The following is a 16,026-nucleotide window of genomic DNA, read 5'->3' on the forward strand; positions in this document are numbered from 1 at the left end:
AAACAAACACAGAAACAGTCACAACAAACAACTGACTTGCGTTCACAGTGAGCTTCACATCTTCGCAACTTCACCAAAACACAAGATATTCAGCACAGCAGCGGACTAAAGTGAAGACACCGCACAGGACAGAATGGGCACTGTTAATGTACAAATCTGTGGTGTCTTCAGGTAAGTGGATCTTAGTGTGGCCTCATACATGGTGGACGCAGATGACAGCACCTGTGTTAAGACATCCAGGCTTTGTCTGCTTACTGTTTGTCCTTTTCTGTCATAGTTTCTCCACTAGTCCCTAACTCTTGGCTTTCAGGCGCAGTTGGGGTAGCTTTAAGTGCTGGTGTTGAGCTCAGTGTCTGCGAGTGCGCTGGGCCCCGGTGCCTGTGGTGGTGACATAGAGAAGAGGGTGGGGCTGTCGGAGCTGAGGTCCTCTCTTCAGGTTATTAATGCTGGCTGTGGAGGACTCGGCATTTGTTCCTATGGAGACAAATGAATAAAATAAAGAGATTGAACCATAAAGAATGTCACTTTCTATCCACTAGCAAGGATGACTGGTCACCTGTATGTGTGTGATTGCTGTGGTGAGGCCTGACTTTGGCGATAGGAGGGACCCCTCTGTACTGTGGACGCACCACGGGGGCCTGGGGTTGGCCGTTAACATGAAGATGAGGGTCCGATGTGCTGTCCAGAGGACGAAACCTCTGAGCTGTGATGGCTTTGGTCTGAGGCAGCTGCATGAGAGAGAAGTGAGGAAATGTTAGGACTGAAGCAACAACTTAGATGCCAGAGTGTCGATGGTTCTCTCAGCCAAACAAACTGCCATGTGACAAGAACTGTCAACGCTGTCGTAGAACCAATGACTGGTTTTCGGTATGCAGTTCCATCATTTTGGTATTTCACTAAGTTCCAAATGTGACAATCCAAGAAGTGCATTTTGAGAGAGTAGCTTGCACTTCACGAGAATTTCAAGTAGCCAAAATCACAGCCCCTTCAAATTGGCTACGAATTTGCTCAAAATGATTTGAGACGAAAACCTTCAAAAATATTTCACACTTCACAACATTTAATAACAAATTAAAATGACTCACTGCTTGACCAGTGACCTCAAAAGATCTTGAGCGTCTTTTCTTGCGACGGGCCTCAAAGTCCACCTCGCGAGGTGTTTGGTTCTTGTTGGCGGCGTGGTGGTTGCGAGGACGTGTCCAAGTCACGTGCAGGCCCGGTCCCTCCCCTGTGCTGCTGGACAGGTTATCATCAGAGGTGGCGTGTCTCAGTTCAGGGCTCGGCTGCCTGCCGCGCCGCAAGGGTAGGCCTCTAGGGGGCCCCTCGATTAAAGAGAGGTTGCTTTTCTGCTTTTTGTGGTCTAGGGGAGAGGGGGCAGCAGGTAACCGGAGGACATCCACCTCCAGGGCTTTGGAACGTCGACGGGCTGCTTTTACCACAATGTTCTGAACCCCTTTAAGGATCTGCTGCCGTTCTGTGCAGACATGGTAAAATAAATATTTTAGGTGAGGGATAAAAATCGGAATGATTCATATGAAGTATCTTCTGCTTGGCTTTCGTTTTAAGACGTAAAATATAATTTGTGCCGGGGAAAACGCTATTTTCTGCATTTTCACACAGGAATTACCAAACAATGAGGACATAGTGATGCATTAACGTGTCTATTGGTTGGATGATTGCACTGCACTTTCATAATTTGTCACATGACAGCAATATACCTCAAAGTTTTTTATTTAGATTTTATGATAGAGCAACACAAAGAAATCCATGAATGCAGAGAAGAGTCACCACAACCTCACCGTGTTTTTATGGTGTCTTCAGGGTGTTAGTTTTCCGTCACCCATACCGTTTAATATCCAAGACAAAATGTGTTATTTTGGTGACCAGAGAACTTCCTTTCATACGTTTAATGGAAGCTGTCTTTCTCATCGTTTTTGCGAAATCCACAACTACTAGCTACCTAATGTCTTAATATTTGACGTTTTTCCTCCTGCTCAGCCCTCAACAAACATGATGCTGTTTGTCCTCTAATGCTCTCTACCAAACCTCCGGGGCCTCCCCAAAACAGCTGGATTCAAAGCAAGATTAAAATGAAGAAAAGTAGACGCTTGTCCAGTTGTTCATTTCTGAAGGCAGATGGTTAAGTAGGTTTGTGTTGCATTCACAATCTTCACCTTCTATATGTTCTGCATGTGATGTGAAGACATTTGCTTGCTGTTTTGGGACACTAAAATAAATGAAGTGACTCATGTAGCTAATCTGTCTGTCCACACTGTTATAAAAGAACAGAACAGGTAGATATTTGAGGGATTGCTGGAATAAATATGTCATGCTGTGTTTTTACAGAACAATCACTGGAAGTACTTTAATGAAGTCAAACAAACAAAAAGCTTCTCTGCAGGTATTAACATGTTCCATAATGAACACCACATCTGAAGAAGGATCTTACCATTTCGAGAAATGGTCATATCACCCCCCGCTTCGCTGCTCTCGGGTGACGAGTCCAGTTGGCTGCTGATGCTGTGGCTGAGATGGCTGTAGCTCGTGAAGCTTTCAGGAGCCAGAGGATGCAGCTGCAGACATGAGGATCAGAGGGACTCATTGCGACCAAACATTCACTGCAGTGTTACTTTTGATAATATCCGCGTCTTTCCAAAATCAAATCTTGTAGTACATTTTTACTCTGGAGATCCAAAGCTTCTTCTTAAGATTTTACAGAAAACAGAAAGAAAATCTAAAAGAGGTAAAAATCTGCGAGAGCCTAAATGAAACAGAGGGTGGTGCTGTTTAAAAAGGAAAAGAACTGGTCTGACCGCATTCACGTTTTGAATGTTCCGGAATCAATTTCTGATGTTAAACTCGCATATGATGTAGATGTAATACACAAAGATGGGAGTATATTAAGTGTTTATTTCTGTAAATTAATTTTCTTAGGAACTCTTGATGTTTATATAAATTGATGCAATATGAAACTTTCTCATTTTGAACTGAATCACTGAAATACATAACATTTTTGATAATATAATTTACTGAGCGGTACCTCTCAGGATTATTACCTGAAACAAAGCAGAGTAGCTGGTGTATAGGAATTGTCCTTACCTCTCTGTTGCCTTTCCCATTTATGTGTATCGGAGGAGGGGTCATTACAGCCGAGTTCTTTATCTGCTTGGCGTGAGGACTGCTTTTAAACACCCTGTCCCTGAGGCAGAGAAAATATGAAATCAAGTCAATGAGCAAAATGCACTTTTAAATGCATGTTATGAGTAAAGAATAAGAAAATGATCTCCTCTTACGGCTCAGCTTCAGGGAGAATTGGGGGTAAGGTGTGTCTGCGCATTCTAGCTTGACCTCGTCTGTTCTCTGCGAACATGTCGCGTAAGCTCTCCTGGTCGGAATCTACGTCCTGTGTGTAATCGCGACCTTGACCCGGCAGAGAGATCTTTGGTAAAGATCCTTCCTGCAAATTAGAATACAGAAAACGCCTTCGTAATTTGTCCTGCCAGTTTAATTCATATCTAAGCATCTTGACTAATTGATTCAACATGACACTGTCACCTTGATGGTTTGTCTGTTGGTCACCTTGTCCAAGGCTACAGCTCTCTCCAGCTTCCTCTCATCCAGCTCCCTCATGTACGCCTCATATAGTTCCTGGAGGTGCGGCGGTACAAGCAGGCTGTGCTCTAAAACATGCAGAGGGAGACATGTACATGGGTGCTATAAGCTAGTTTTACGTACAGGCATTTAAAGCGTTGCACACTCAGTACGGATGAGTAGCAGAAACTCTCACAGGATGATTTGTGAGTGCTGAAAACGAATCTTTAACAACTAACATCCCGATAAAACTGTCTTATCAAATGTCTTCTAAAGCGGACATCCACCCAGATGGTGCAGCAGTTTCGAGAAACCGAGATTATTTTCTGGCCCGAGATGAAAATTTGATTACTGGCCACTTTAAGTTGTCAAGAATAATCCTGATGGAGCTGTGTGCCTGAGGCTGAGGCTGCCTGTACCTATACAGCTGGAGAATTGATCAGGACTATGCCACTCTACCTTGAGTCAAGAAAAAATATGTTTGGATCTGGGCCCCTGTGTAGTTTTAAACATCTGGGGGTTTTCTTTCGTGTGTGTGGGTAAGTTTTTCTATTCAAGCGTATGCCATGTCGCCAATCAAGCCTTTGTGCATGAAGTCACAGGGTTGCAACTTGTAATTTCTTGTCAGGGTTAATAATCTGTGAGAAATGCACACAGCACACATGCATTTTTCAACTGACGACTGAAAAATCTTTAGAAGAGTCCAACGCAAAGGTCAAACGCAGCGTAATGATTTAAAAGTAAATTACCATCTATGAATTGTCTCTGTTGCTGAATGATCTCATCACATAGGTGTCTGTGCTGCTCAAAGCGCTGAACCACAAAGTTTTTCTGCCGGATGACGTTGTCTTTGATCAGAGCGTGGGACTGCATCTCCGCGTTCTCGATCTCCAGCTCGTGGACCTTGCAGAGGAGGCCGAGGACTTCGCGTTGCTCCTCTGAGCTCACCCTGCGAGGAAGGAGCTCCTCCAGGCGCCGGCCTCGATCCCGGAGCTCCAGAAACCTCTGCTCCAGTAAACCCTTCAATCAGAGGTTTTTTTTTTTTAGTCAGTACGGGAGAACGTCAGAATGTATTCCAATCCTAACATTTTGAAGAAGCAAACCTTCTGCTTTTGAATCTTCTTCTGCTCGGCCATGAGGGTGAGCAGGTTTTCCCGAGCCACTGCTACCTCCCGGGTCTCTGTGCTGTCTGGGGGAGACTCTGGAGAATCCGAATCCTTCTCACTTTCGTCTTTATTGACACTTTCCTTCCTTCTTTCTGCGCGCCACTTTCTCCTGCGCTTACTCTGCTCCTGCTCCCAGCTAGGGCACATAATACATGTGTATATTGTTAGAAAGGTTTTTAGCGACAGCTGCAGTTACATGTTCTAAAGCTTCCAATGATTCTTTACTTTGAATAGACTTTCTAGTCAAGGAAAATCATAAGTAGATTTGCTTCACTGTTAACAGTTAATAACATGAAATAGCTACAGAGAAACACTTACTGTGCACTAATTATTTTAATTAAACCAGACCAGAGCAAGAATAAGAGTCTATTTAAACCCCCGAGCGGAGAATTGAGAATTATGAATATTAACTGGAAAACAGCTGCTAAAATGTGACAATCTGGATTGTTAGATTTTAAATGACAGGTGTGCTCTGCGGTGAAACAGCAGAAATCCGACTGACTCTGCAATGGTGACGAGGTGTTTAGAGGTGTCGATCTGGATCTCCATGTTGCTGTTCTCCAGCTCGATCAGACTCTTCCTGATCTTCATCTGCTGCCGGAAAGCATCCAGAAGCTGCTCCCTCAACTCGTCCATCTCTGCTCTGCTCTGCTGGCTGGAGTGGGCTTGGACCTCCGCTGAAAGACAGTGGAAATACAAAGAGAAATAAAGGAAGAAAGAAACATGAACACAGTTTTCAACAGATGTTGAGTTATGTGACTTTTATTCGTTTAAAGTCGAGACGATCAAATTTACCCTGGACGTTTCGGATGTCAGCTCGGTCTGAGCCGACCTGCCGGCTCGCCTGCTCCGCAATCTTCTTTTTGAGCCGCTGGATTTCACAGCGGAGGTCAGAGATGATGTTTGTGTACTGAGCAATGTGGTATGACACATTTATTAGGTTCTTCTTCACCTAAAGCAAACAGTGATGGGAAACAATATGTCTGGGGAAAAAAATCCAATCCACTTCAAGGTGAGCCTTTATTAGGGCGAAATAAAAGTTTACCCGTGTTCGAATGCTTTTGGCACGGTCAGCGTACGTCAGCGTGTTTCGAGACTCCTCGAAAGCTGTAGAGGCGGGGCTAATATGGGCTATCATCACCGTTCTGCTGTTCCCACCCAATGAGTCCTGTCATTGAAATATGAGACACATTTTCGTGAATATAACAGACAGAGTGGCTTAAACATTTTTTGTGTGTTTTATAGGTCCAGTCTTAAGATTTAATACTACTAAATAATGCATTACTGTGAAGTAGAAGAAAAATTATACTTGGTTTTAAAAAATATTTTAACTAAAAACTTGAAAAGTGTGGAAAGCATTTGCATTCTACTCGCCAGAGTCAATCCTCGTAGAAACACAAATGTGCCGCACACTTTTCAGATTGTTAATTTGCAGCTCACAATTCGGCACCACTTTGTCTCAGTCTATCAAAGGAGCTTGTTTGAATTCTGTGCAAATGCGTGGCGTCTTTTGCCAGGCACTGTATAAAGAAAGGAATCTTTTCTCAACTGCGGTACCTTCAGGAGGCGCGTCAACTTGCTGTCTCGATAGTTGACGTACTTGTTGCCATTTTTGTCACTCAGGGCGTTAATGCAGTTGCCCAAAGCCAGGAGGGAGCGATTGATGTGAGCTCCTTCTTTCAATCGCTGACCTCTATTCTGGGTCTGAAAGAGGCAGAGATCGATGGGTGAGAAAACCTCTGAACTCACAGGGGTTTTTATCACTTTGTCCCTGTGACGGGGGTCAGATGAAAGCTTTCAGTAGAAGGAGCTAGAGGGAGACTGGGAATAGCAAGCAACAAAAGGCATCCAACTAGTACCAGGGAGATTTTATTTATATGGTGAATGCGGTAGAGACGAAAAGTCAAAGAGAAGACCAAGACTGAACAATTTCACCTCACTTCAGTGAAACACATTTTTCTTACTGAGAGAAAAATAAGGCACATACTTCATAAATACATTTGGATTTAGCCACATTTAGATCAAACAAGGATCGTATCATATTTCAAAGCCAGAAAAACAAAAGAAGTTGTTTTGGATTTTTGAAGCATATAAGTAGTTATGAAATACTTCTCTGAAACAAAACGAGCATTTTGAGTGACGTCCTCCAAAACAGGAAGGCGCTACCAAATACATTGCATCTGAAACTGCAGGGTGAGTCTGAAAAGCCCTCACTATAATCACAGAGCTTGACAGACCTTCATAACTCAACTAAACAGATGTGTGGCTGCTTATTTGTAAGGAAAGTAAAAAGGATTCAGTGAACCCCTTTCCAATAAAAATATTCTAAGCAGGAAAATGGTAATAGATCAGTGCAAGTAAAATGGTGAAAGGAACAGTCTCCGGACTAGAAATTTGGAATTAAAAGGAGAAATAACTCAAACCTGAGGGATGTGAGCACACTGTCCCAGCCTTGACTGGAATAAAGCTAACAGCCAGCCCACCGAATCATCAACAAGGCTTGTCTATGAGCTTGAAGTTTCATCTAAAAAAAAATGTTTCTTTTACAGATAAATTTGCTTTGACTTTTTTGTTTTCTCCGTTTCTGTGCAAAATGACAGAGAAGGCTTGGTCTGTTTCGTCTGGGTTCTGAATCTCCCTTCCACTGATCGCAAATGTAACATCTGCTAAGGTGTCTTTTTGGAGCCAAGTAACATGTTGTTGAGGAGAAACTAAAGGTAGATAAGCTTAGAGTGTTTGAGTGGAGTGACTGTCGGTGTTCTAGGGGAAACACTTTGTATTAAATCAGCCTGGATGACGGGCAGCAACTTTAACAATAATTTGGAGTCCTGTTTGTGGTCGAGGAAGCCTGCAGAACATACAACGAGGATCTCATGCAGGACATCGTGACCGACATCGCCTGCAGGAGGGGATCGGACTAAACGAGAGGATTTACTTCACTTTCGGGATCTAAAAGAATGAGAGATTAATTTTTTTTATCATAAAGTTGTTGCAAAATGTACTAGGTAATATCGGATCATGTAATTCTACATTGTGGGAGTTGGCCCCTCAACTGTGATGTTGCTAAGATTGAACGAGAAATTACAACAGCCAAGCAATAAAAAGAATAATTACTAGCTGTTACAGCTGCCCAATAAATTTGATGAAATGGACGTATTAAAGATTATGAAATGGAAGTCAGAGTTTTCCCAGTCACTGGGAAAACTCTGAAGTATGATTCACATAAGTGTAATCAAAGTTGACACTACTGATATATGCATTTAATAATCTGAGTGGTTCATGCAGCGTTTTGCAAAGACCACCAGAAAATAGTGCATTACTTTTTTCACACAATTGGTAGAATTCATGTTTTTTTTTGTTTTTTTCTGGAGGGAGATTAAGGAGGAAATCTGAATAATGGGAAAATAATACAACACTTTTCATATATTGTATATAAAAAATATCCAAATGTAAAAAATTATCCTTTTACTTGTGATCATTTATTACACAAATCCCAGTAAAATCCATTGATCCTTGTCGGTGTAACTTCAGAAACTTTGAAGGCTATGAGTACTTTTGCAAGGCACTGTAGTCTCCCTCATAAAATGATGTTCATCTTGAAAAGTGAAATTGCAAAATAAGCCAACGTTAAGGGGAGTCTCCGGTTTAGATGTAGAAGCGATGTAGAAGCGTATGCTACGCATACTACGCATGTTCAATCACATGCAAAGAGTAGAAGGACCTTGAATTTTGAACTTAACGTTATCAAAGGATATCTAAATACAAGCACAAAGCGACAAATCTATCCACCTGAGCAGCTCTTTCTGAGCCGGCGAGGTCAATCATGAAAAGCCGAGCGAAGCGGACCTCCTGCAAAACGTCACGACAACGGCTCTGCTGCTTGACGGCAACCTGCAGCACAGCGTGGGAGCGAGACGATGTCTGATTAGCGGCCGTTGGCTCCTGCGTACGCTGCTTGTTGCCCTTCATTAGCAACTCCATGATCTGAGGAGACACGAGTGAGGCAGTCAGGAGTGTTCGTAGCTTTTTAACCGTGCGATGAAACCGCACAGGGCATCCTCTCACCTCCTGGGCGTTGATGGTCGACACTTCTGTGATGCCTGCAACCTGAATCACACCCTTAGAGTCTTCTCTTAGATCCAAGAAACCTGAAGATGGGTTCAGCAGGTCTCTGATCATCTCATTGTAGATCTGTAAATATATAGATAGAAATATAAAACATTCTTCAGACAGGATTAATCAGTTGGAATGTGTACATGTAATAAGAATACAATAAGCATTTTTTTTTTCTGAAATTCAATTCAATAACAAAACTCAAATTAATTGCTGGTACACACAAAAATGGACTACTACTGTTATTTTTTAAGCATATGGTGTAGCTGGTTTAATACTACTATATAGAATAGTAATTTAAAAAGATTGATAATCTCAAAAATCAAACAAAAAATAATAATTATCTCTGAGGGGAATGAATCCATAACACATTCAAAGAAGTGATCAAATTCTGCATATTTATCCCGGTGGAAATTTACTCCGCATCAAATTACTTACACCTGGAGCACATATTTTATAATCAAATATTTCGATAAACAAGGCCAAACGCAATAGCAAGCTGTACCAGTATTTCTGCAAACTAGTAGAAGAGGATAAAATGGTTTCTTTCTTTAATATAAATGTTTAAAATATAATCCACGTTGGTTTAAGGTTTTAATATCATTAAACAATTCCTTAGTGTCTCTCTTGAGATTAAAGGCATAGTTTGAATGGCATAAAATTAGATATTTATGATTAAGTTTGAAAAGAGAGTTTGGGAAAACGAAAACAGAGAAGAGAAGTTTTCAAGTAACGTTGGACATCTAAAGATGTGAACCAGAACATCCAGAGTTAGAACAGAAAAGTATCATTTTTTTGTGACTCATTAAGTTAGTTAGAGAGAAAATGTAAACAAACTACCACTATTGAAAAAAAAAAAAAAAAAAATCTCCTGGATGGAACTATTTTTCCACTCAAGGCTCCAAGAAAAAAGACAACCAATAAAACCAGAGCGACTAACAACATACTTATATATAACAATAACAACTACAAAACCACTGAAAAGGACATGGGACAAGTTAAAACAAGATGTACCAAACAATTTTTGGAAAAATTTGTCATTAGCTGAAAGTCTTAAACATCAAATTTGAGAGGAATTAGTGATTTAATTATTTTTTTTTTCTCTATATAATGTATTGTATCATGTCAGGGTTTTCTTTTTTTTTTATCAGAATGGAGTTACTGACAAAAATCAACAGTTCAAATATATCCTGGATCCAGGTATGATATTATCACACCAGTGTAAGAACATTTTGGACAATGATAAAATAATTTAAACCTTTCAAGACACATTCAGTTGAAAGCTGAAACAAGATCCTGAAAAGTGACCACAGGATGACAGACAAAAATTTTAGGACAAACTTACTGCTAAACTCACTCTTAGCCAAAAGCATACTGTAGCAGTATGCTGTCATTCACACTGACATCTTAATATTGGCTATGTTTTTATTTTACTTCCCCAACTCTCACTTCAGATAGAGCGTAAAAGAGTTTGGGGTATAACGTGATGCTACCAGCTCTGAAAGATGTGCTCAGCAGACAACTTAGAAGTTTAAATCGGATACCAGATATTGCATTCTGAAATAAATGAGGAAGAACTGTAGGATGTATTGGTGCGTTCCTGTGCATGTGCTGTAGTGATTGCACACGTGACAGAAAACGAGATCCAAACAAGAGAAGCAACAGACGTGTGCACTTTGCTCAATTCGTCCATAAAATGCCATTTAACCTCTTCGCTATGAGGCGGCGGCACTAACAGATTGCTCCCTGGAAACGGCAAACACACACGTCACACACGCAGTCATTTGAGGATTCAAAGTTGCAAAACGAATGCAGGTCAGAAAGCTTGTTCTACATGCAGTTTCTGACATTTTGATGGAAAAGAATTTCACTCCCACCCACTCAAAGAGAAACTAAAAAGCTACGCAGCAATAAATTTGTCCCTCAGTGTTCATAATGACAGCGGCTGGCAGTGAAAACAAAAGCCGCAATTTTGGTGCCAAATGCAAAAACCCCTCCAATAGGTTGAAATTGTGCGAGACAAGTGCTTTATTTGTGCCACTTTGATTTTCAGTTGAAAGCTGACTGCTCTTAGTGTTAGACTTTGTCATTAAGGTACTTTTGCTACTCCAATTTATTCTTGACAGCCAGAGAATGGAGCAAATTCTGTTGATACTCTACAGTAAACATGGCTTCGTTATAAATCTAGTTAGTATTCCATACCTGCTTCCTCAGACAGAATCAAACAGACTTCCAGACTCTGTACGAACGGATTGAAGTGATCGAGGACAAGTAGATGATGGAGAAACAAATAAAGACGCTCCAGACATCTGAAATCTCTCGGGCTTGTCAAAAGCCTGTCTAGCAAGTCGCCAGGGTCTTTCACAAGCCTTGAAAATGACATTCACTTGTGTTCAGTCAATATCTGTTATGAAGCTCTTGGACGTATTGGGTTGGATAAGCAATCAAGACCAATTTTGTACAGACCAAACAATACATGTATAGTAACTTTTACTAAAAGAAGGCAGGGTTAAGATCAGCATTATTATGGAAATTATTTTTCATGACAAAAAGTCAAAGTGTAACAACAGGCCAAACTCAGGTTTTTGATTATGTTTAGTTCCTTAAAATGTAAAAGAATAAAGCTTTCATCCGATACATGGGAATAACCATGATGCATTTTAAATCCCACCAGTACTATTACACTGAATATAACTATTAGTAATTAAGATTTTCTAAATGCCTGACTTAATTTTAGGGTCAAGTTTGGTAATAAAGTTAAAACTTTAAAAGACAACCCAAGATAAATTGATGACACACTTTACTCTTACCTAACTGTCAAGTTATGCTGCCTCTCAGGGCGGAACTTTACGTGCTGTTCCACAGTAAGCTTGTTACTCGGTTGGACAGTGTTTTTGGTTCGGTAAGTGCAGGTTGTTGAATTATTGTGTTCAGCATTTCTTCTTGAAAACAGTTGCACGCTGATTCAACTCTCAGAAGGACAGATGATGCAGTGCTTTTGCCACATCTTGACAGCGGTTTTGTATTTTTTCTTGTTATCCTTTTCACAGAGAATGCAGGTGTTCCCAAACTAAATGGGAAGGATATCTCCATCTGGAGCCCGGATATTCATTCAAGTTCTGAGGCCTGCACTTAGATATTCTCAACACTGGAAAAATACTGAATTTAGCAAAAAAAAAAAAAAAAAAAAGAAAAGAAAGAAACATTATTTAAAGGAATCTATTGAAGAGTTTTGGATTTATCTTAATGTTTTAAATATTTGTGTCATTTGGGCAAGTCGGTTTTTATGTGTTTCTCAAAACTTCATCTAGATTCATTGAGAGACTTCTTCGTATTTCTTGGAAATCCATCTTGTACTAATCCTACAAACTGGTATTTGGAACTGCACTTAAGGGACTAGTATATAACTAATGCTTTTTTTTTGGCATTGCTTAACAAATAAAAATTGTTTAGGAAAGGTTTTGGGAAATGTTCACAACACCAAATATAGCTCTTCATTGACAGAAGAGAGAAAAAAGCAAAAGAAAAAGAAATGCAATAAACTCTTGCATTTGAAAGGGTCTTTTTATCTTCTTCAGTGCTTATGCCGGAAAATAAGAGACCACTCACAGCATTGCAAAGTTATACCTCTATGACACAAATGAACCAGCTTCATTGTATCTGGTGCTGTTAAGGGAACTAAGTTGAGCTGTTCCTGCTTGTCTTTAATGAGGTGTGAAGCTGAGTCCAGCAGGCACACAGAAAAATGAGCATAATCAGTCCCCAGATTCATCCACAGCTAATTACCCACAGACAAACCGAGGCAAAAAGGGGAGAAAAAAAACTGTTCAAAGGCACAAGATGACAGAAACAGCAGTTCAGCAAAAGCAACACAAAGAGCAAAACACTTAGTGTTCATAGTTGGACATCAAGGACATTGTTTTGATCATATTTAAGCTTGTAATGATAGCAAAACATTTACAGTTTTTCATAGCATTTATATTATGTGGGTTAGAATGTGTCAAATCCCAGGACTAAATCCAAAACAGAATGTGTGATACAACTTGAAAAACGACCATTGTGCTTTCTGTCAAATTTGACTGACCTCGAGCTAATTTTCAAAGAAAGGACAAAGATTTCAGTTTGTAAATGTGAACAGCTAAAAGGCACATACCCCCATAAAATTGCAGCTGTAATTCCAGGCACATCTACTTAGCTCTCAGGGGTTCGGAACAAATGGACGTGACACTTCTCAGATTTTTATGCGTAAGTGATTTTGAAAGCTCTTCCTACTTCCCAAATATGTAGTACTTTGTGTTACTACCCAAAAACAAAAATCCTAAAACAAATATATGTAAGTTGATGGTTGTAAAATGGAAGTAATGTATCTGAACTTCCTTGCAGATAAAGGACTTACCTCTAGGTAGGACATTGAGACGCTGTACAGCATGTCATCACTAGTCTCCTCGATGGCACGAAACAAGTCATTCAGTGTGCGAACGTAGATTCCTGGCTCTTTGTCAGTGCCTAGCATGGTGTATGTCTTCCCACAACCTGAAACAAAGCAGGACATTTTATTTGTTAAGTGCTAAGAGCAGTTCTTCCCAACTTGTTCTTGTTCTTGAGAAGAACAAGAACAAGTTGGGAAGAACCCAAGAACAAGAACAAGGGAAAAAAAGGGATTTAAGCTCAAGCAATTATTGATTAGTTTACTCCACAATATGTATATTAAAGGGTATTATGCAGATTGTGGGCTCCAAGGAGCACAAAGAAATTAATGTTGCTTTGAAAATATCTAATCATTTTTTCCGGCACGGGAAGATTTGCAAGCTTAATGCTTAAAGGGGAGTATTATGTATTTTTCTAGACACACAGTGCCATTTTATAGCACAATCAAGTAACTACGTTAGCTTCAGTTGTATCTGATGCCTTGAAATTGGCTCATGTCTCTTTAAGACGTTAAAGTTTTTTAACTTTAAGTGAAGTTACAAGTTTACTGTTGCATATTGACTTATTTTCACTAAAAGGTTGCTATTTGAATATCTTCCCTAGCTCAACTAGTCTTTGCCAGCCTAAAAAGTCTTTGTAAGCCTTTTACTTCCACTACAGGCGAAGCATGACTCATTTTCTCATTATACCTTTGCTGAATACAAAAAAAAATAGCTCTCCAAAAGGTTTCACTTCATCTTCCAGCGAGGGTGCTGACTAATTCAGGCTGATGGCATAGTGAGGGTCAGCATAATAATACATGTGCTTCGAGAATAACGGCCTAGATGTCTGGCTAGGTCTTGTTGAACACACACAGACAAGAGTTAAACACAAACCTGTGGGTCCATAGGCAAACACCGTGGCATTGTAGCCTGATATGAGGCCTTCAATGAGCCCTTTGGTTGTAGCGCGGTAAACCTCTTCCTGCAAATGGGGAGGAAACCAAGAAGAAATAATGATAGGAACAAAAACACATTAAAATGTTGCTAATTTATTTGAGCTTTACTCAGCTTATGATTCAGGTGAACTCTCTTCTCTAACTAACCTGACTAGCCGAGAAGTCGAATGCCACGTCAAACATGTAAGTCTTCTCCCTGGAGCGGTTGGCACGCAGGATGTCATCTGGATCTTCCATAGGGTCCATCAGAACCACCATCTAATAATAATGAGGAATGAAAAAGACTCAGTGAGTGTGGTGTCAAAGCCCACTTTGACATCTGGGTGCCTAATTATCCTTGATGGCGTGTGTCTTTGTCAGTTACACTGTAATGCTGAGCTAATGAGCAAGTTTGATCTTAATTTACTAAACTAATCATTGAAAATTATGCCACAGGAATTGTCATGGATGAATGGATGGCTGACTAAAACATTTAGATGATAGGATGCATACTATCATCTAAATGATAGATGATATCATTTAGATGATGTCATTTAAATGATGTCATATTACCTTTTTCTATATTAGTTAGACCACATTCTACACTTTCCAGACTGAATAGGAATGCTGAATAGATCTCAGTGTAAACATGAAACTTCAAAAGCACGTCTATAGTGGAGAGTGAAAGGGCCAGTTATTTTCAATGACAGATTTTTTTCCCAGATGTTCTAGTGAATCGCTTTGTATATGGTGTAAATATGTAAACGTCAATGAGACTGCAATGAGACGCGGTACTTAACACAGTCATCAGCAACAGCTGTCTTAATGGTTCGTAACTCATTTGCTTGGAAGATTGCAAATGTGATTAGTTCCTCCAAAAGTACAAACAAGTGCATTCAATTTTCAGTAAATTCAGTCACTGTTGGGTTTTTTTTTTCAGTTTAATAGAGGTACTCGACAGTCTCTAAGTAAACCCCCTGAGTACAGACATCACAAATTACTCTTTCACTAATCAAAAGTTATCTTTCTGATCACGCTGGAAGGATGTTGAATAAAAATGAAAGAACAAATAGAAGGAGAGGACTTAAGAAACAGGACAAATTGTTATTTCTGCAGTTTCCCATGATTAAAAAGGTTTTGAAACCACAGTAAATGTCACATATAACCGTATTTTACAGAAAGAACAGAGACATCTTATAAAACAAATAAATTGCAAATAGGCATTCCCTTTTTTTCTGATCAAATAACAAAGTTATACACATTATGACCTACAGCCTTTCAAAAACAAAAGAAAACTGAATGTCAAACAAAAGTTAAAAAAAGCATCCTTGTGTCAGACACAGCCTCGACAGCACTGGCACACAGCATGTATGCGATTATGAAGAAAATGAAATGTCAAGTTGTTCTGATTGTGCTGCTTGACAGAGCCTTTGTCTGATACGGAACCTTTTGTTTTCTCGCCTCTGAAAGCTGCGCACCAGAGAAGTGCACTACATATCCAACAAATAAATAAATAAAAAGTGTTGATCAATGTCTGTCAGAGTAGGTGCAAGTGAGATGGAAATATTACAGTTAATGGAAGAAACTGCCCTTCACGTGGCGTATGATGGACAACAGGGCCAATAAAAAGAAGGAAGCCTTCTGTCCTCACTTTAGATGCTGCAGAACGATGGGGCAGCTGGGACTTCACCTGGTGTGATTAGCTGGTCAGCTTTGTTCAGCAGCAGACCCCGAGAGTCCTCGGAGCCCTTCTAACACCGAAGCACACGGCCTGTTTGATATGACGCCCTAACCATCGAGCAGCTCACTTTG

General features: G+C 40.1%; 1 protein-coding gene across 1 annotated transcript in view; it reads right to left on the bottom strand.

The window, feature by feature from the left end:
• Positions 1-6: 6 nt before the first annotated feature.
• Positions 7-16,026, bottom strand: part of kif19 (kinesin family member 19) — a 37,093-nt gene continuing 21,073 nt past the window's right edge. The window contains exons 3-20 of the mRNA XM_007571284.2: positions 14,383-14,493; positions 14,174-14,261; positions 13,267-13,403; positions 8,823-8,948; positions 8,547-8,741; positions 6,315-6,461; positions 5,803-5,925; positions 5,553-5,709; positions 5,260-5,434; positions 4,695-4,893; positions 4,341-4,611; positions 3,556-3,680; positions 3,294-3,457; positions 3,100-3,199; positions 2,450-2,573; positions 1,086-1,474; positions 557-728; positions 7-474 (exon numbers count right to left, since the gene is read on the bottom strand). Of these exons, the coding sequence (XP_007571346.1) occupies positions 347-474; positions 557-728; positions 1,086-1,474; positions 2,450-2,573; positions 3,100-3,199; positions 3,294-3,457; positions 3,556-3,680; positions 4,341-4,611; positions 4,695-4,893; positions 5,260-5,434; positions 5,553-5,709; positions 5,803-5,925; positions 6,315-6,461; positions 8,547-8,741; positions 8,823-8,948; positions 13,267-13,403; positions 14,174-14,261; positions 14,383-14,493 (2,931 nt within the window). The 3' untranslated portion in view covers positions 7-346. The remainder of the gene's footprint in view (positions 475-556; positions 729-1,085; positions 1,475-2,449; positions 2,574-3,099; positions 3,200-3,293; positions 3,458-3,555; positions 3,681-4,340; positions 4,612-4,694; positions 4,894-5,259; positions 5,435-5,552; positions 5,710-5,802; positions 5,926-6,314; positions 6,462-8,546; positions 8,742-8,822; positions 8,949-13,266; positions 13,404-14,173; positions 14,262-14,382; positions 14,494-16,026) is intronic.

This window comes from Poecilia formosa, unplaced genomic scaffold (assembly GCF_000485575.1).
Source record: "Poecilia formosa unplaced genomic scaffold, Poecilia_formosa-5.1.2 Scaffold7, whole genome shotgun sequence".
Classification (NCBI taxonomy): Eukaryota; Metazoa; Chordata; class Actinopteri; order Cyprinodontiformes; family Poeciliidae; genus Poecilia; species Poecilia formosa.